The 20,456-nt window shown below is 42.9% G+C and overlaps 1 protein-coding gene across 9 annotated transcripts in view; it reads right to left on the bottom strand.

The window, feature by feature from the left end:
* FGD5 (FYVE, RhoGEF and PH domain containing 5) overlaps positions 1 to 20,456 on the bottom strand; it is a 144,352-nt gene that overhangs the window by 113,464 nt on the left and 10,432 nt on the right. For all 9 annotated transcript variants that reach the window (XR_014560179.1, XR_014560180.1, XM_083722397.1 and 6 more), the window contains exon 2: positions 10,199 to 13,166. Coding sequence is in view for 7 of the 9 variants with exons in the window: in XM_083722396.1 (XP_083578522.1) it covers positions 10,199 to 13,166 (2,968 nt within the window). In the remaining 2 variants the exon portion in view is untranslated. The remainder of the gene's footprint in view (positions 1 to 10,198; positions 13,167 to 20,456) is intronic.

The raw sequence follows: 20,456 nt of genomic DNA, 5'->3' as shown, positions 1-20,456 counted from the left end.
GTTGTGTTACAACTTTTAGCACCCCTCAATTTTGGAAGTTGAAAAATTCAACACGCCCTACTGTGTCCTGCCTTTGAAGCATTTATAAGTAAACCATTTTTAACTTACCAAACGTGGTCTTTTTCTATGCTAAGGGAAGTGAGGAACTTAGAAGCAACTTAGAAGGAGATTTTTTAAAAGCCTAACAGCCTATATTTCCATGTTTTACTTTGCTGCATGTTTCGCGATTTTAAATCTCTGCTGGGATTTTAAATCTCTCACCAATGAGTACTTATCCCAAACCTGGATCCAGGCATTCAGGGAATATTACTTTTCTTCTACCACATCCAGTATCCATTATTCAACCAAACCGAATTAACCAGCACAACATTCAGTGGTATTTTTCTAGAAAAAGAAGTGCTGGGACTCACCATGAACTCCTCCCTTGTTCTCATATAATGTCAATGGCGCCTACCTGAGATGTGAGGAAACTACGTTCTGTCAGTTCCAGCTGAAAAAAAGTCCTGACACATCCCTTCCAACTCTATAATTCAACAATGTTCCGCCCTGAATATTGTTCATCTTCCAGTCTTCGGTTTCCTGATTTTATAAGGTAGGCTTCCCTTGCAACGTTCCTTATGATCACAGGATAAACACTGGGCGAGATATTTTGCTCCAAGAAAGCTTTCTGCCTAAATTGTACTTACTCGTGGATAAATTGGCTCATGTTTTATGCCCCAGTCTGACGTTTCAAGTGGCAAGCTGACAGCAAATGCCCTCAGCCAGGAAATCAGCTTGAAAGGGAGGAATTCAGCCAACAATTCCCACGCTGGCACTCGGCCTTGCTAGGCAATCCTGGCAGGCTGCCTTCTGGTCTAGTTATAAGAGGAACCCTGTGGATCCGACCAAAGAGGCATCTAGTCTAGCTTTCTGCTTCCATACTGGCTGACCAGAAACATCTGGGAAATCCACAGTCAAAATATGTAAGCAATAGCAGCACTCTCCCATTCTTGTGTCCCAGCCTTTGATATTTGGATGTAGAATGCATTTGACCCTAAAAATCCATCACAATCTTTTCCTTCATTAATTTGTGTAGCCCCCTTTTAAAGTCTTGTAATTCGCAAGAGCAAATTTGTACAAATTTGTCCTAAATCCCCATCTACTTTAATGGGATGAGTCCAAATTCTAGTATGATGTGCTGGGGGGTGCGGGTGGGACGGCGTCTCTCTGTCTATTTTCTGTACACCATGTATTATTTTATAAGCATCTGCCATGGCACCTACTTACTGTACTTCTATCCCCCCACCACAAGCCAAATGTGTCTCCTTTACAGCCAAAGAGCTGATAAGACACAGCCCTGCTGCAGCACACTCCAAATGATCACTCTTAGTGCAAATCTATATCTTAATATTCAACATGGGGAAGGTGCTGAAAATGGCATATCCGCATCAAATTGTCTCTCACTCTTCTGTAACATGGAGCACTCCCCCCACAAGCTGACAACCATCACATTTCCTACCCATATTAGTAGGCAATGGTGTGCAGTGGGGGAGAGGAAAACACACCAGACCATTATCTCATTATGATACAGGAGGAGGTGAAAGAGGATACCATTCTTCGCAACAGACCCATGGCCAGTGTCATGCATATCTCTGCCCTTAGGCAGGTTTCTTCCACACTACAGAAGAAGAGAAGAAGAAGAGTTTGGATTTGATATCCCGCTTTATCACAACCCGAAGGAGTCTCAAAGCGGCTAACATTCTCCTTTCCCATCCTCCCCCACAACAAACACTCTGTGAGGTGAGTGGGGCTGAGAGACTTCAAAGAAGTGTGACTGGCCCAAGGTCACCCAGCAGCTGCATGTGGAGGAGCGGAGACACGAACCTGGTTCACCAGATTATGAGTCCACTGTTTTTAACCACTACACCACACTGGCTCTCTACAGACCTTTTGTGGTGCATTATTTTTTCCAAAACCAGCTGGAAGTGGAATTAAACCGGAGGTTCCACACAGCACATAATAGACCACTATATTATCCGAGAGTGCCCTTTGTCCCACTGCCAAAACCCTTCAGTAATGTCTGCTCAACAGTAAGTTGCAGCCAGCAAAAATTCCCAGCAAATTTTTTTATTGTAGGTTCAACCTGTTTTATTGCTTTCTGATAAGCTTCGGTAGGGGATTAGCAATGAATGGCCTATTAATTACTTCTTGAGTAACCTCTTTAGGACTTCCAGGTGGGAACTTTTCTCTTTTATTTTTTATGTCATTTTTATAGCAAAATAATGCTATTTCTCTATTACAGTGGGGGGAGGGGACCTAAGTGATGTAAGGAAACTATTAATTAAAGTCACCTCTTTTTCCAGAAACAGTAACTGACAGTGGGGCAATTAACAGAGGCTATAAAGAGGTTGAATCTGTAAACAGGAAATGTTTAATCAAACATGCAGGAGCCCTTAAAAACCTCAGTAGTGTTTTGCTTATCTACACTAGACAGGACGGTGCTGCAATGAAGTATAACTACCCCTCCTTTTGCCACAATTCAGATATTAAAAACCAAAGGAGGACAGCACAGAAAACCATTTGAATGCAATGGAAGGACGACATCATCAGAATGCTCTGTAAACACTTAATGAATGAAGTTTTTCAAAAAGTGAAGAAACTTAGGAATCCAATTTCAAAGGAAAGGGCTAGTGCGGAAACAACCATAGCATGCAGACCAGGACTTAACAGAGCTGTACAGCCAGGGCAGGCGAGATCCTACAGCAACATGCACCAGATACTGCATTGTCAAGGGGAAATGTAATATATTCATTCTCTGCTTCTATTAACTCAATTTCCATTCCACTACATGGCCCATTTGAGCTCTCAGGGTGGCTAACCATAATAAACAGACAATAAAACAACCATAAAAACCAACAAAATAAAATACCAATTAAAAGAAGTGTTGCCAAGATAATAGTAAGACAGATTTGCAGTCACAAATAGATAGTACTGAGCTATGGAATGTAAAGCTCAGACCTAAGGAAAGGCAAGAGTGACATGCATCAGAAAGCTCTTTCACGAAAGCTTGAAAAGTGCACCTACAATGTGCTTATAGGTGAAACCCCCTTGTGCTGCTAGAAAGAGGGTATCAATCTGGGCCCCATGTTTTTATGCATCATCTGCTCCACACCTCTAGGTAGCTAAGGAGCCTGGTGGGAAAGATAGGGAAATGTCTAGTTCTGCTCAAGAGTAGACCCACTGAAATGAATGAATCCCAATGAGATCTGCCCATTAATGTCATTGGGTCAAGTGAGTAGGGCAAACATTTGAATTAGTCCACCATTTGACCTTTTCGTGTGTTTGTTATACATTGTGTGTGTTATGAAGCATTTCATAACAACAACAACATATTATTTGTACCCCGCCCATCTGTCTGGGTCTCCCCAGCCACTCTGGGCGGCTTCCAACAAAGATAAAAAATACATTAAAATGTCACACATTAAAAACCTCCCTAAACAGGGCTGCCTTCAGATGTCTTCTAAATGTCAGAAAGTAGTTTATTTCCTTGACATCTGATGGGAGGGAATTCCACAGGACTACCGAGAAGGCCCTCTACCTCGCTCCCAGTGACCTCACTTTCCACAGTGAGGGAACCGGCAGAAGGCCCTCGGAGTTGGACCTCAGTGTCCGGACTGAACAATGTGGGTGGAGACGCTCCTTCGTGTATACTGGGCCGAGGCCGTTTAGGGCTTTAAAGGTCAGCACCAACACTTTGAATTGTGCTTGGAAATGTAGACAGCACATCTGGCACAGTGGTTAAAGCATTGGACTGAGACCTGGGAGACTGAGGCTCTAGCCTTCACTCAGCCATGATGGTCAGGGGCCTGTGGATGTTTCTTAGCCTAAGCGTACCTCACAGGGTTGTTGTGAGGTTATAAAGGGGAGTGTAAGACCCATGTCTGCCACTCTGAGCTTCTTGAAAAGTGGGATACAGACAACAGCTTTCAGTCAGTTTGTTTAACTTTGATCGCAATGATTGGCATTGCTGCGAATTAGTCCCTTGCAGAATAATTACAAGTCCTGAATTTCACCTTTTTTTTACTTTGAAACCAATTAGCTTCTAGTGACAGCTGACAATCATCTCTGATTGTGCTGACAACTGTATAATAGGAACCATAAACACAATTGGCTATTTGAAAACGTTAAAGCAGTGCAGTTTTCATCTTGTTAAAACTGCCCAGCGTGCTCATCTACCTAATATTTGGAACGGCCCCATCATCCCCAGAATTCTGATCTCTTATTCAATACTCTTACACCTTTACCCACAGAAGAACAATCTCACCCCCTGCACCAGACTATTGGGAATTCAGTGCTAACTAGCGTTATAGATCCCACAAAGCGTTGTCTTCTGTTTTGAAACATAGGAGTCACTCCCATAGTTTTGATGTTCAGAGGTCAGAGTTTCTGATGTATCCAAAACAACACCATCCATGGAGAATGGGGAGATATCAGCAGGTGGGGGGGACCGCAAGGTTTACAGAAGTACAAACAGTCTTTTCTGGGGGGGATACATAGGTGGGAACCTGGCCCCCAAACAGCACCAGGATGCATGCTCAATAGATGCAGAATGCAGACTGCTGGGGGCAGGGCAGAAAATCAGGAGGGATAAAATAACCTGAACAGGAAAATTCCACATTGCAACATTTTGTTCAGGTTCCACATGCACAGGCTATAAGCCATACAAGACTGTGTGACTTCTCAGAGACAATGGACAAAAACCTTCATCCATCACCACCACGCCTTGCCACTGGAAAGAACCAAGAGGTGCCTGTGCAAGGAACAGAAGGAAATGACCTTGTACTAAATCTAACAAACGCTCCATCTAGTTCAGTATTGTCTGCCCAAACTGGCAGCAGCTGGCCAGGATTTGAGGCAAGCGCTACCTGAAGACCCTCTCTCCTGAAATTCCCGACAGTGAGTCAGGTTACTCACGGGGAGGCCATTACAACAGAGGTATTTGTCTTTCTTTCTGAACACACTGCTTCCCATAATGTTGGGATTTCCCCAGGAAAATGTAAAGTCTAGAATGATACTCCAAAAACAAGAGGTGAAAGGCAATATGCTGCTAGGCCACATCACTCAGCAGAAAACTCATCACTGCAGGGCCCATAGGCCTTCTCCACACGACATGACTAACTACTTTTCACAGAAAGAACAACCTTAACGGCATTTCTAATGCTGCATTACCAAATTATATTTTAATTATTAATGCTAGTTGGCTAAATTTTGGGTAACACTGGTAACTGCCCTTCAGGGGACAATGTTCCAGTTACTAAGCCCCACGTCAGTAATTGAAAGGAAAGATTATCTCTTGCATGCTTTCATTACCGAGTTCTTTCGCTATCAATTTGACGGAATCTAATTAAAAAATATTAGCCAAGATATACCACACCCACCCGCACAAAGGCCTTTATTTCCCCTTTCTTTTCTGAAGAAAAGAAATTAAAAACCGAAGTCTTCTCTCTGGCCAGTTGTAATAAACCCCTGCAAACACTGGGGCTTCCGAGGCATCTAAATGGTGTTGTAATTTGATGGTGTTTTTTGAATTCTATTCATGAAACTCGATACAGAAAAACCACCGTAATGAGGACTAGAGCTGGTGCAGTACAGAGGCAGGTAAGAGACTGAGGTGCAAATCAGGAAGTCCCCAGATCACATTCTGTCTCTAGTATGAACTCGCTGGTTGATTTTAGACAAACCTCTCTCTCTTAGTCTTCATTTCCCAATTATAATACTGCCTCACCCTACAGGAGAGATGAAGATCCCACGAGCCTCCTGATGTGAATGTATTATATTAAAGAAAGTGTGTATAGAAGTGAAAACAATGTACAAAAGCAGAGTACAAAATTTCTTTCAATATTAGGAATAATTGCATACAAAACTGGATATATCTGGAAGTGTGAAAGTAAATGTGGGAAGATGGGAGTTGTATTCCAGCAACATCTGGAGGGCCACCAGTTCCACACTGCAGCATTACACAATGTTGCACGGTTTGCAACCCGGTAATATAAAGTGCTGTTTTGGGACTACAACTCCCATCATCCCTTGCTAACAGGACCAGTGGTCAGGGATGATGGGAATTGTAGCTCCAAAACAGCTGGAGGGCCAAGTTTGGCCATCACCAACCTACACTGACTGCCAAGCACTCTTGAGGGTTTTGAGCAGCGTTCTATCCCAGCCCAACCTGCAGAAGCTGGGGGCTCAACCTGGGATCTTCTATGTATGAGGCAGATGGTCTACCGCTGAGATGTAGCCCTTCCTCATTGATTTCAGTGGGTCTACTCTAAGCATGACTAAGTCTGGACCCAACCCACAATGCTTTAATTGAAGCAGGGTTTCCCAGAACCATAGAGGAAATCATTGTATTCCTATTACAAAATGGGTGGCTTCATCCAGTGCTTTTTTTCTAAAAAAAATAAAATACTGAAATACTGCCCCTCAATGAGACCAAACTTAGATTCACAAAATGTTTAGGGGTATGTGTACCCCTGCATCCTGCAAGAAAAAAACCAGCACTGGTTTCATCTGTTAAGTCTTTTTTATTTTTAAAAAAATCAAAAAATCAAAAGCAGTTGTCATTTTTCCCCAGAGTACTGCATGCATAGAAGCAGCCTTGAATACTGTGCTGAAACTTCCTGAACCAGTTTTGATTGGCTTCCCCTTAACAGACCCATGCTTCCATGGGAAGTTTATAAATGTGTCACAGCCATTTGCGTTGTTCAATATTTTAAACTTTTATCTGCAAGGAACACTCTGAAATTGTACTTCACTTGACAACAACAACAACAACAAGACATATCAGTTTTCTCAGTCCAGATGCAACCACCGAAAGTGCCAGAGATAAACACCTATAAAGCCATGTGTCTGTGTTCAGATATGAATGCATTTCTGTGTCAAGATAAGAAGAAGAAGAAGAAGAGTTTGGATTTGATATCCCGCCTTTCACTCCCCTTCAGGAGTCTCAAAGCGGCTAACAACCTCCTTTCCCTTCCTCCCCCACAACAAACACTCTGTGAGGTGAGTGGGGCTGAGAGACTTCAGAGAAGTGTGACTGGCCCAAGATCACCCAGCAGCTGCATGTGGAGGAGCGGAGATGTGAACCCGGTTCCCCAGATTATGTGACTGCCGCTCTTAACCACTACACCACACTGGCTCTCCTGCTGTCCATATACTGCTGTCCAACCAAGGCTACCAGGCTGATAATAATGAAAAAACAGAATGGTGCATCCATTGACAAGTGAATCTAACTAGTATGATTCTTAAGATTTTTCTTTGGTCAGGTCCCCAGAAAAACATGTTAAAATCTATGCAAAAAAATTCAGGATTTGAATTTAGCTCTTGAAGGCAAGACAGTCTTCACCCACATCCAAGGATAAACGGCATGTGCATGATGTCTTCTATTAGTACTTATTTATTTATTGAATTTATATACCGCCCTTCATCTGAAAATCTCAGGGTGGTTCACAGCAAAAAAATACAAGAAAAAACCACAGAATGCATAATAAAAACAAGGGCAAGAACAAAACAATAACCCCCTTTCCACAAACACGTTTAAAAGGATATAGGATCCTTGATGTTACATGGATGTGGAAACTGGTCCTCCAGATGCTGCTAGACTACAACTCCCATCATCCCTAATTATTTACTATGCTGGCAAGGGTTGATGGGAGTTGGAGTCCAACAACACATCAAGCAGTGGTTTTTCTCAGGGGGCACTCAAGGGCACGCAGTACTGGCACCTCTTTTTGTTATTGTTAAAAAAAGTGGCATTTACTGTAACAACCTCACGGTGAGTAAGGTAAAGGGTAAAGGGGACCCCTCACCATTAGGTCCAGTCGTGACTGACTCTGGGGTTGCGGTGCTCATCTCGCTTTATTGGCTGAGGGAGCCAGCATTTGTCCACAGACAGCTTCCAGGTCATGTGGCCAGCATGACTAAGCCGCTTCTGGCGAACCAGAGCATCACACGGAAACGCTGTTTACCTTCCCACCGGAGCAGTACCTATTTATCTACTTGTACTTTGACGTGCTTTCGAACTGCTAGGTTGGCAGGAGAGGGACCGAACAACGGGAGCTCATCCCGTCACAGGGATTTGAACCGCTCACCTTCTGATCAGAAAGTCCTAGGCTCTGTGGTTTAACCCACAGCGCCACCCGCGTCCCTTCACGGTGAGTACCAGCACCTATTTTTCTAGAAAGAAAGCACTGGCCTTAAGGATCACCAGTTCCCCTTTCTAGCTTTATTATGCCAGAGTATTAAAGCGTTCTAGTTTAGCTGTGCATAGTTCAGCTGCTAACTGAAGCTCTGACCCAAGATTATGGGCGATGTACAACAAATGGTAAATAAAGTGAAAATCCCATTCTTTTTTTTATAGAAATGTGTGTGCATGTGTCACTGGCTGGTTGCCTTGACTGCCACCAAATATAATGATGAGTTTGGATAGCCCATAATAGCTAAGGAAATAGATGCTTCTTTCCCACACAGTTGTCCTTTCCTCTTTTTCTGCCTTGACTGGTATGGGGACAGATTTGCTTTCAAGTTGGCTGGTGTTTCCTCTGAATTATAAACCTGCGAGGGATTGTTAAGATGGAATGTCAAAGCAAAAGAAATCTTCCCTTTGATAAGAGAAAACTAGTGAAATTAAAGGTTAGATCAAGATAGGGGTCCCCCCCCTCTCCAAATGATCAGAAAGAAAAAAGCCTTACTGATGTCTCAGATCTCACAGCTTTGGATGTGTTTTTCAAATGATTCAAAAACTCTCCCAAACATTGATCATGACAGACTTTGGTAAAAACAGCAAACTTCATGTAGTTTGTAATGGCTGAGTTTGGGGGAAGTCTACAGATTAATCCTTTAATTTTTGGGAACCAAAACTGACCCTTACAGGAGCATACAAGAATAAGGAGTGGCATAAAAGCAGGTAATGTAGAATGCAGTGTGGGAGCTAAGGAGGCAGGTAATGGATGAGCCACAAGCCCCACTGAAATGACAGCATCTAAATCAAACAAGCATGCAGACACATTATCCAGAATAAAAACAAGCAAGATTCAATCTAATCTCTGTAGAAGTTAAGAAGTTCCTTAAAGTAAGTGTTATGAGAAAAAAAGTAGATCATCCAGCACAAAGGGGGGAGAAGGTGTACACAGGTTCAGACAATATTTACATCACTTTGCATGGGCTTGTTATTGTTATGGGGTGGGGACTGCTCCTTTTCCCTTATGGGGTACCCAAGAGCCCATATAGAGTCCTTTTGTACGTTCTCTATTGGTAGGAGAAAACAACAGAGACCAACCAGAGAATATTGAGAAGCAAAGCAGCTGGTAAGCCTAATCTTTATTAAAGCTGTTGCAACAGGGTGTTCCCCCACCCCCCAGACACAGGAGGGGAGGAGGGACCCCAAGCCATGCGCGCAAGCCCTTATATAGACATTTTAAATTGCCCACCCAGGAGTCCAAGACCACTCCCAGAAATATCATCCATCCATCCATCCATCACAGAAGGGGTGTAGCCCCAGACCACCCCCTTAATACATCAGAGAAGGGGCAGAAATCTGGGTGTGTTGTTTCTTCCTGTCTGCCAGGTTACCTGATTGCCTGGGCATCCTGGCCACTCTTTTGCTATGATAACTACTCAATTCTTAAATCCAGATCACAGGTCACAGGCTCACACCCTATGCATATCTTAAATGTGTCCTTAAGGCAGGAAAGAGACAGTGGGGAGATTTCCCATTTCCTTCAACCTTGCAGAGAAATATTTGAGGTCATTTTGGTAGAGAGAAAATGGTTTCAGGACTTTTCTGTGGGTTTCAGACATGTGCTTTACATATTTGTATGTGTTTGGTTGGTACATTTATGAACAACTATTATATATATATAAGACCATTATAAAACTCTTATAACACTAAGCTTTGGTTTTCCCAGTGCTTCCATATATGGAGATCTACGAACCAAGCATTTAGATTAGGGGACACTGAAACTTTCTAGTGACTCGCTTTTAAAAATATATACTATGCCTTTTAAAAATACTGTATTCTTCCCACTCTTCTATAGAGAGCATTTCCTGAAAAAGGGAGATAAGCCCAGCAAGGTTGAGAATAAGCCTACAACTCCCAATACACAGGAAGCCTAGCTTCTCCGGTCAAGGCTAGCAGGCCTTACATAAATATGTGTTACAATACCTTTCAGTTTCCTGGCTGGTAGGTTGCTGCTTGTTGTTCTCAAAGGCTGTAAAACTGCTCATATCCACATAGCCGTCGTTCTCGTTTGCGGCAGATAATGCCCTGCTAGGATCTTCAAAAAATTCAGTAAAGGTCCCAGCCCTGGTTGGCCTTCGTGGGGGTATTTGTATGTTTTCATAATCAGAGTTCATAGCTGGGATGTTCTCATAGTCAGACGTATCAGCATTAGGAAATGAAATAGACCTGGGCTTAGTTAAAGGAAGGGGCATGAAAGGAGGCCTGGAGCGATCCTCAAAAGACTCCACCCGTGACACACTCCTACTAAAGGTTTTGGGCGTCCCTTTTCTTTTGCCGTCCTTGTAGAAGAGAACAGTTGGAGACTCAGATGCCCTCAGCTTGCCGGTCCTTGATATCAGCTGAGGGGAGCTACTCAAACTCCTCCTGTCGAGTTCCATGAGTCTGGAAGGCCCATGATAACTAGACTCTGAGGAGGACCTTGAAGAAGAAACATGAACGTCCACATGGACTTTATTTTCCGTCTTCTTCTTGAACTTTAAGGTGAGGAACTTCTTGAAAGAGGACTTCTTTTTCTTGCAGTACTTATCAGGAGAGTCATTCTCAATTAAAAGTGAAGGTGAACTTTTCGTTATTGGCTTCTTGGTGATACAAGCAAGTTCAAAGGGAGGTGGAATATCCACAACTGAGGACGGGGTGGAGACCCCACTGGATGGAAGGTGATTCCTCTGGGAAAAACTACCCGAGGAACCAATGACGCAAGGCAAAGAGAGGTCTTCTGCTCTGTTTATTCTATTGTAATCCAACATGGAGGTCTCACTTTCTCTATATACAGAGACAGGGATATCTCTGCCTTCTACTGAAAAAGATCGAGGGTATAAAACAAAGCGCCTTGGCTTTGCAGGTAGGGCTCTATTCATATCCATTGTCTTTCCTTCTGACAGAGAGAAGCTATGGCTTACATCTTCAGACATGGTGGAAGCAGTGGCTGAGGACTGCAGTTCAGTGTCTGGGCCTGTTTCTTCTGGAACTGTTTCTGGCACATACCCAGGCACTTTCCCGGAGAGGGACCTTGTTCTAGTAACAATGCTTTTCCGATCAATGGAGAGCAAGTGGTTTTCACTGTCCATTCCCCCTCCCTCTCTGAAATCACTTGAACTATCTTGGACACCAGCCTCCCCCATTTCTTTTCCAGCACAGAGGATTTCATTTGCTGAAGGCAAGCTGTCTCCCAATACGTATGGGTCATCTAGGGAGTCACTGCTGATTTCTCCATCATTATCAGGAACAACCACCACTTCAGGGACTGCTGAAGTTCCATCAATCACATATTCACTGCCTGAGTCTATTTCCGCTTTTCCGGGGTGGCAAATGTCCAATTCTCCTGTGGAGTGCCAGGTACCTTCAGCTGTACCTTCATCAGGTGTACTTGGGGCAGTATCTTCAACACTGCTGTGATCCACCGCAAGCATTTGGTTATCTGATTGTGTATCTTCCAAAGCACACTCACTTGTGCTGTGATCTCCAGGTAAAACATCTGACTTGGATCTTTCTGCCAGCTGCGAGTCAGATTCGAGCTCATTAACTTCTTGAAGGCTGAAGGGCTGGTTATCACTGTTCATTTCAGTTCCTTCTAGTGGCAAATCTTCTTCAGAAGAGTCAAGAGCATCCTCACTGCACTCTTTTTCAAAGGGAATGATCTGGCAGCTGTCATCCATAGTCTCTGTGTCTACCACTTCATCCTTTTGTTCTTTGGAGTCTTCCCTTGTATCACATGCTGCTTCTGATGTTTCCTCCTCGCTCTTCATCTCAGTGGTTTGGTAGCCATCATCTGTATTTTCTTCCTGTTCTACGCTTGTTTCACATTCATCCGCTGGGTCTAGTTCCTCCTCCTTTTCAGCACTGGCTTCATTTGTGGCCTCCCCCAAAGTCTCTTCAGGATCAGGACCAGCTTCATGTAGTTCTAATCCAGTATCTAGTTCTTCAGAATCATTAGCAAGGGGGTTGCTTAGGCTTGCACAAGCATCCTCTGCAAACTCTGTTTCTATATTTGAGGCTGATTCATCCCCATCATTATCCATTGGGCCCATTTCTGCATCAGCATTAGACTGCTCCTCTTCTAAAACCTGAGACAGACCTTCCTCTCCTGGAGCCTCACAAATTGGTGACTGATCCTCTGAAGATGATGTTGGCACCTCTAAATGCTGTAAAATAATATCTTCACATATGGCATCATTCAAAGCCTCATCTCCATTCAAAATCTTATTGTCCACATTATACTCATTATTATCCTTTACCAGATGTGGTTCTTGGAGTGCTTCATCAGACTCATCTGCACAGTTCATCTTCTTCTTGTTGGCATCAGTTTCACAATCCACTTTGTCATATCCACCCTCAGAAGCATCCTCCTTTTCAAGGGCTTCAGCGTTGCCAAGAGCTTGAATTTCAGATGGTTCAGTTTCATTGTTCTCCAATAAATTTATTTCAAGATCACCGATGTCATTGCTGTGGGTACAGCCATCCTCTTCTTCATGTGCTTCCTCAGAAGTGTGCAAGATCTCATTCTCTGCTGATTCTTGCTCATGTTCAAAGTCATAAACTTTGTCAATCAATTCATCTTCAGAAATCACTATATATTCATCATCAGCTTCTGATCCTAAGAACTCTGCGTTGTTGCACTGATTTCCTTCATAAAGCTCTCCCTCCAGTTTTCCATTGGTACATTTGTTCAAGGTATTGTTGGCATGAACACTGGATCGCTGTAGAATCGATGGATCGTTGTCAGCAGAGATTTTTGGCTTGGGAGCAATGGGTGGTTTTGGACCTCTAGACATAGAGTTTGAATTGTTAAGTGTGCCAGACCTTGATAGCGACGGAGGAAATTTGGAAGCAGCTATGGAAGCGAGATGACTGAGAATCTTTGGTTTTGGTGCTAATGGTGGCTTTGTAAGATCTGGAGAAGGAAGGAAGAACAGGAAAAGCTATATTAGCAAGCTTCGATATATATTGAGTTGTTAGTGCTACTTAAAATATGAAGATACAAAGTCACTGATACATCAGTTTAGATTGGTAGAGAAAAAATTGCCCACATCCCCCAAAAGGCATATGGTTGATCATTGTGGGAAACTGGACACTGGACAATATATCCAACAGGGCTCTGCTTAACCTATGACCCATCCAAGCTGAATGCAATTGCCCAGCCATATACTTTGCCACATGCTTGGAAACCCCACCTTTGTTTGATAACAAAGCTGTGTGATAATCATTTGAATGAGTTACAAATTAGATAAGCCTTATAGTTCATATATTTATATTTATAGATATAGATATAGTGACTGAATGTGGCAATAAAACTGTGACAGCCGCATTCCCTGGATAACAATGACCTGTTTTATACACAGCACTAAACTGTGGTTTGTTTGATGATCTGAACCCTATCCAGTCTTAACTATGGTTCACGTACTGCCAACAAACCATGACCTGAAGCCATAGTGGGCTGTTGGGTTACAAATCTTGTTTGTTTTAACTGTGGTTTGTGCAAATTCAGCAACCTTTCATAACCATGACTTGGCCGCTCCCAACCCTCATCCCAGACAATCAGTAAGTTACAGAGGCATGTAGTAAGAGCATCGGGGGATGGACGGGGACCAAGCCTTTACAAAACAAGCCATGGCTTATTTGGCTGTCCATGGGAATTGTGGTTAGCTCATGATTTGTTAAACAAACCATGGCTTTGTGTTCCATGAGAACCATGCCTATAAGATTACCCTGTTGGCAAGGTTATTTTTACAGTTATCTTTAAACAATGAACACAAATTATTTTTAATCAACTGATGAACCAAAACTCTTACTTCCACTGACTACCATAGCAAACAAATCCAAAGATATTCCAGTGGCAAGTCAGTCAATCAAGAATAATTGTCAATAAAATGTGGGCGTGGTCCAGTCCCGTTTTAAGTTTCCTTAAAGAACTGCTTTCCCGCCGAAAGTGATGGGACTTAAAAGTGCTTGACTTTGGCTAAATGAAATGCCTCCCAATGGCTATGAAGTGGGCAATATTTGTGATCAAGCCATGAGGCTGGAAATGGTGTCAACACAAGTTCACCTTCCCCAAATAATTCCTTCCGTTGTTTTGCTTCTTCTATAGAGCAACACAGTAAGGGTAAGTCTCCGTGGCAAGCAGCTTTCTTTTGCTTTAATGTTACTGTTGGTGCTCACAAAAGCTTTATGATGGATAGTCTTGGCGGCTATTGACTCTGTTTTAGCTGCAGAAGAGGCGGGAATAGTAGCTTTCTTTGCCACACCCCAGAGCAGGATATCACAACAAGACTTGTTTGCTTTCTGCCAGCTTGAGATATACAAGAGAATTCCTGCTGTTCCTGAACCTTGTTTATTATCCCAAATCACAATTTGGTGTGGGTTTCCCTTGCATTGCTGTAATGCCACATAAACAAAAATCCAGTTTATGACGGCTTTTGATTGTTCAAACACACTTGGGGAGTGCATGCCATTAAATCCTCCATCCCATCAACTCAGTTAAATACAACTACACCGGTCGTTATAACAACAGCTTAAGAGATTTGTAATGTTTGGGGGGGTGAAGAAAGGGTTAAATAAAGGGGAAATAATCCCTCCCAACTTGCCCAACACATTTTGCTTACTTTCTGAGGCTGGTAGTTCTCCATGACTATCCCTTTAAAAAACAAAACCCTTTTTTTAAACAATATAGATTATGGGAAGACTTTTTAGGAAAAGGTTTTCCCCAAACTATCTACAACAAGACAACCATCTCCTTGCTGGATCATGTAGCCAAAGAGATGCCTCTAGGAAGCTCAAAAAACAGCCTTCTCTTGCCATGATATCATAGATCAGGGGTCAGCAACCTTTTTCAGCAGGGGGTTGGTCCACTGTCCCTCAGACCTTGTTGGTGGCCGGAGTATATATTTTTTTGGGGGGGGGGGAATGAAAAAATTCCTATGCCCTACAAATAACCCAGAGATGCATTTTAAATAAAAGGACACATGCTACTCATGTAAAAACACACTGATTCCTGGACCATCTGCGGGCCGGATTTAGAAGACGATTGGGCTGGATTCGGCCCCCGGGCCTTAGTTTGCCTACCCATGTCATAGATGATAACAGCTATGGATCCTCCACAAATTTGTCTAGAACTTTTGTAATCTCAGTAGCTGGAATACAATGCCTTTATCCTTTACTGTTTCTCTTTTCAATTTACAAATGTATAGATGAAGTCGCCAATACATAAGTGGGCACTGCTGTCTAGGAAAGAGATCCATGAACTGGAATGCATCCAGAGGGGTGTGCCAAAGGTAGTTAGAAACCTAGGGACTAAGTCCTACAAGGAGAAAAGGTGTAAGGAGTTGGAAAGCATGTTGAACCTGGAGAAGAGGCAGGGCAGGTGGTAACCCTTCAGGTTTTTTAAGATAGTTGTGTAGAAATTGCTCCATCTACTACAAAACAGCCATGTTTAAATATCTGAAGGACTCTCAGCTGCCTCTTCTCTATCTTCTCCAGATGGAGTGAATTTTTCCTCAACTGATTTGGGTCCTACCTTATGAAGGCACAAGGTTCAAGTGACAAAGGAGATTTTGGCCGTATGGTTGACAGTGGCCTTGCCTTCACTAGAAGATTTTAGACAGAGGCTGGATGTCCACCAACCAGGGATGATGTAAGAGTAGGTTTCCTGCATCAGGAAGGATGGATTAGATTACCTTTGAGGTCCCTTCCAATTCTACTATTTTAATTACCAAATAGGATTTAAGCTTTTGACTCATCTTTACGAGACGTATGGGAAATGAGCAGCTTGCCACAATAACTTTATCAAAGGTTTGAACCAGATGGTACGAAAGAGGGAAGCCTTTGGGGAGCCATATGCAGCCAGATTCACACAGTGTCTCACTGGCATTATCCAATATTCCACGTTCTAATATTTCTAAGAGTGCCATCCTCCCACGATTGCAAGATCTTTAATTGTTACGACCTGCTATTGACTAAGCTCATTTTAATCACTTCCCCATTTCTTCTGAGTACCAGTGATCAGGGTGTGCATGTGTAAGGTAAGCAATCAAGTAATAATAATAATAAAAAATAAAAAACTCTCTCCCAGGACAAAGTATCTCAGTGGCACTTTTGTCAGGGGCAAGTTCACCCCCAATACGTTTCTGCCTCTGTTGCAGCTGGCCAGTGCAGAGGTTTTCCACTGTGACTTTGTGAAGGACAATATATACAGCACCACGAGCAGCATGTAGGCTTTTAAAATGGTAAACATGCCTGTTTGTTTCAAAGATCTGTCACTGAGCTGCTGGGTTGAGAAGGGGGGTGGATCAGATCAGAGAAGAAAAAGACACCCTGTACCTATGGAAAACTGTTTTGGATCAGACAGCTTTTCTTGTGTTTCTCCTCCCCTTATTGTTTGAGGTTTCCTTGTCAGCATCTGTTTCTTCCTCTGCTTGTCCACTTTCCTCTGGGTGAGACTCTGTTCCAGCAGAGCTACATCCCTTTTCGGAAAGTCCATTCAACTGCAATTTCAGAGCCTCAAAGAAATTCTCTAATGAAGAGGCAAGCAATTCCCTGCCTTCCCCGCCCCCCAAAAAGGTTGAAGTGATAATGTTAGGATTTTATTTCTTTATTCTTCCTCATATGGGGCTCATCCAGACTTACTACTGTGCCAAGTTTCTAGTCTATGCTTTAAAGCGCCATGTCCAGACCCTTTTTTAAAAAATAAAATAAAATTGGTCCTGGTGTTTTCCCCATGAAAACTCTCTCTTGTACCGCTGCACTGGTGCAAACAGCAATTCATGGAAAACCTGAATTGCTATTTGTTCTGATTCAGTCTTAAAGAGTGGGTTTCCATGGGGAAAGCACTGGAGCAAAACAAAAAAATAAATAAAAAGGCACTTGGACCCAGTACTTTAAAGTGTGGGCCTTTGCCTAGGAAGTGTAGGGCAAAAGTTAAGTGTACATAAGCCCATGGTGGTAAAACCTCTGTTGCACAAATTCACATCATTGGATCTATACAATTATGCAAGGAACAGATCTGCAAAGCAGTGCCCGGACTCTAAAGTAGTCATATCTCAGAATGCAAACCCTGTTTGTGTCATTCTGAATGTGGAAACACAGCAGAGGGAAAGTATACGGGACTTTAGGAGAACAGAGCTGCTCAATCATCACAAATGCAATCACTTTCAGGATATCCACTAGTCAATTGCCTTTGCATAGTGCTCGATTCATCTTGAAAATGTGCCCTAGGAACCAACCCCAGTATGACTGTTGTGGCTACGCATTGCAGGGGAAGTTCCAGTGCCATTGGGCAAGTTGTCTTTCAGGTAACCCTGGCACACAGTTGGAAAACCACCACTCTATAAATAATAAAAAGAGCAACCTCTTACATCTATCTGTCACATGGAAGAGGGAACAAGCTCGTTTTCTCCTGCTCTGGAGGGCAGCACTTGAACCAATGGCTACAAGTTACAAGAATAAACATCAGGAGGAACTTTATGACGGTAAGGATTGTTCGACAGTGGACTCCCTTGGGAGGTTGTGGGCTCTCCTTCCTTGGAGGTTTTTAAGCAAAGATTGGATAGCCATCTGTCATAGATGCTGTGACGGACAGCAGAGCCGGACTAGGGTCTGGTGATGCAGTCCCCCTGAAACTCCACCAGAGTGCTGGAGCCTCTTGCTGATGGGCTACAGAGTCAGCTAGCCACAGAGTGGGGAGGAACAGCACTTTTGGGGGAGGGGAATAAAAGGAGCAGTTTCTGAGGGAGAGAGTTAGATAGGGCTTCATTTAAGATGAGATATAGGACTGGATTTGAGAAGAGGGATAGGATTTGATATGTTTAGAAAGGTTTCAGGTTGGGAGATAGGGAGTAAAATATGGAGAAATGGTTCTAAGTTATACCATTTGGAACACCTCAGGAGTGGGATTGTGAAGAGAGTGGGTAACTGTGGAGAAGCGCCCCTCACTCATGAACCAAAGTATTAAGTTGTGAAGGAAACAGTATGGTGTTGAAAGTATTTAATTGTAGTATTTAAGTGACAGAAACTGAATTGAGCATTTTACCATCTATTCCAGAAAACTGAACATCTACCACCTGAAGTGTAACAACTGATTTTCAGCAACTGAAGTTTAGGAAGAGCTGTGCCTATAGTGTTGCATTTAAGCCTGAATCATCTTAGAGTTAGTTAAAGTAAACAAGTTAACTTCTACCTGAAGGAACGCATTTCCTGAACCACTTTGTTTCACAAACCCTTTTGTTGTTGTTTAATAAAACTTTTCCTATTTGTTTGATTATTTTCTGCCTAAGACTCTAATCATCAAGTTTTCCCTCACACAAGTCCCCCACTAGACAATCTGTGGTAAATTGTAGAAATTTGTGTAACTGGTGTACCTTGAGGTGGTTGCAGTATAATTAATTGGGGGCAGTTAGCAGGAGTAGATCCACTGTATTATTAATGGGTGGTATTAATTGGGAGGATTCGCTACAGATGCTTTAGCTGAGATTCCTGCATTGCAGGGGAGGTGGGGATTGGACTAGATGACCTAACTGTACAATTCTATGATTCTATGATCCTAAAGACTATAGCTGCAATCAAGTGCATTATTAGGAATACTTGAGTCACATTGACTTAAGTCTGTACCTCTCCTATGATCCCAAACCAAAGGTCCACTCCAAATGGGCTAACATATTCAATTTGTTCCTGTGCGTGGTTTATAGAGACATTAGAACCAAAGAGTCTCTGAATTACTACGCATAGGCACAATCCATAAAAATTAAGATGTGACTAAGTCCCAGTGGCTGCAGCTGTGGGTTAAACCACTGTGCCGCTTGGGCTTGCTGATTGAAAGGTTGGCGGTTTGAATCCCCATGGCGGGGTGAGCTCCTGTTGCTTGGTCCCTGCTCCTGCCAACCTAGCAGTTCGAAAGCACATCAAAGTGCAAGTAGATAAATAGGTACCGCTCTGGTGGGAAGGTAAACGGCGTTTCCGTGCACTGCTCTGGTTTCGCCAGAAGCGGCTTAGTCATGCTGGCCACATGACCCGGAAAAAAACTGCCTGCGGAAGTGGACAAACGCCGGCTCCCTTGGCCTTTAAAGTGAGATGAGCGCCGCAACCCCAGAGTTGTTCATGAATGGACTTCATTATCGGGTCCCTTTACCTTTAAGTCCCATTAAAAGTCATGAGCCTTTAGTAGGGCGGCATCAGGGGTAGTCACCTGCCAATGCACTAGGAATCTGCCAAACAACTCATACCTACAGGATGACTACTGCTAACCTCTGGCTTTGCTCCTCCTCCCGCCTGCCATTTCTGAGCATGTAAACAGTGCTCAGAGTGAGGAGACAGAGCAGCATTCTCTATTTGCTTTCTGCTTTACCTCTGGGTGCTTGTGCAGACTAGGCCTGGAAGCGGAGGGCAAGGAAATTTCCAGAGGTGACAGTGAGAAGGAGGTAGGCTCTCTCAGACAGAGGAAGCACCCACTGTGAGGACACCTTGCCCAATGCACACCCAAACCACCAGGAACCAGCAATGGTCTGCAGCAGGAGTTCCCAGACTATGGTCTGTGGACCGCCAGTAGTACGTGAGCTTCATTCAGGTGATCTATGGCATGTCTGTGGATTTATGGTTGAGGACGGGAGATGGCACATTCATTGCCTCAAATATTCATATTGATTTTAATTGCATTCTCATTGCTTCTTTTATTTCTTGTATTGTATTTTACTGCATTGCAATCTGAATTCTGCAGAATTCAAATTGTAATACAATAAAATACAATATACAAGAAATAAAAGAAGCAATAAAAATACAATTAAAAAGCATACAGCATCTAGCACAGGGCATTACAACAGGCATAAAAGCCATTACGTGGTCCACCAAGACCTTCAGCAATTTCCTAACACTATCAGTAAAGCTAAAACCAAAGGCTTGGCAATCCACTATTACTGACTATAATAATAAAAGATGAATATTTTTTTATCCTCATTTATTTTAGCTCATTTCAGAAGTGCTGCACTGAGATGAAGTCTACAAATGCTAATTTCTGCTCCTCAGGCTATCTTAACCACCCAATAAACCACAATTTAATAGGGCTGTGCTGATAAACCATATTATCATTTTTTCCCTCAGAATTTAGATAAATCTGGAGCATATGCTTTGTGACCTGATTCCCATATGTTATAGAGATTGTTAAATTGATGGGTTGGAGTGATTTACAAGGAAATAATTC

Source organism: Podarcis gaigeae (assembly GCF_964106915.1).
Source record: "Podarcis gaigeae genome assembly, chromosome: 2".
Lineage (NCBI taxonomy): Eukaryota > Metazoa > Chordata > Lepidosauria > Squamata > Lacertidae > Podarcis > Podarcis gaigeae.
This window is presented reverse-complemented; position numbering and strand designations above follow the sequence as displayed.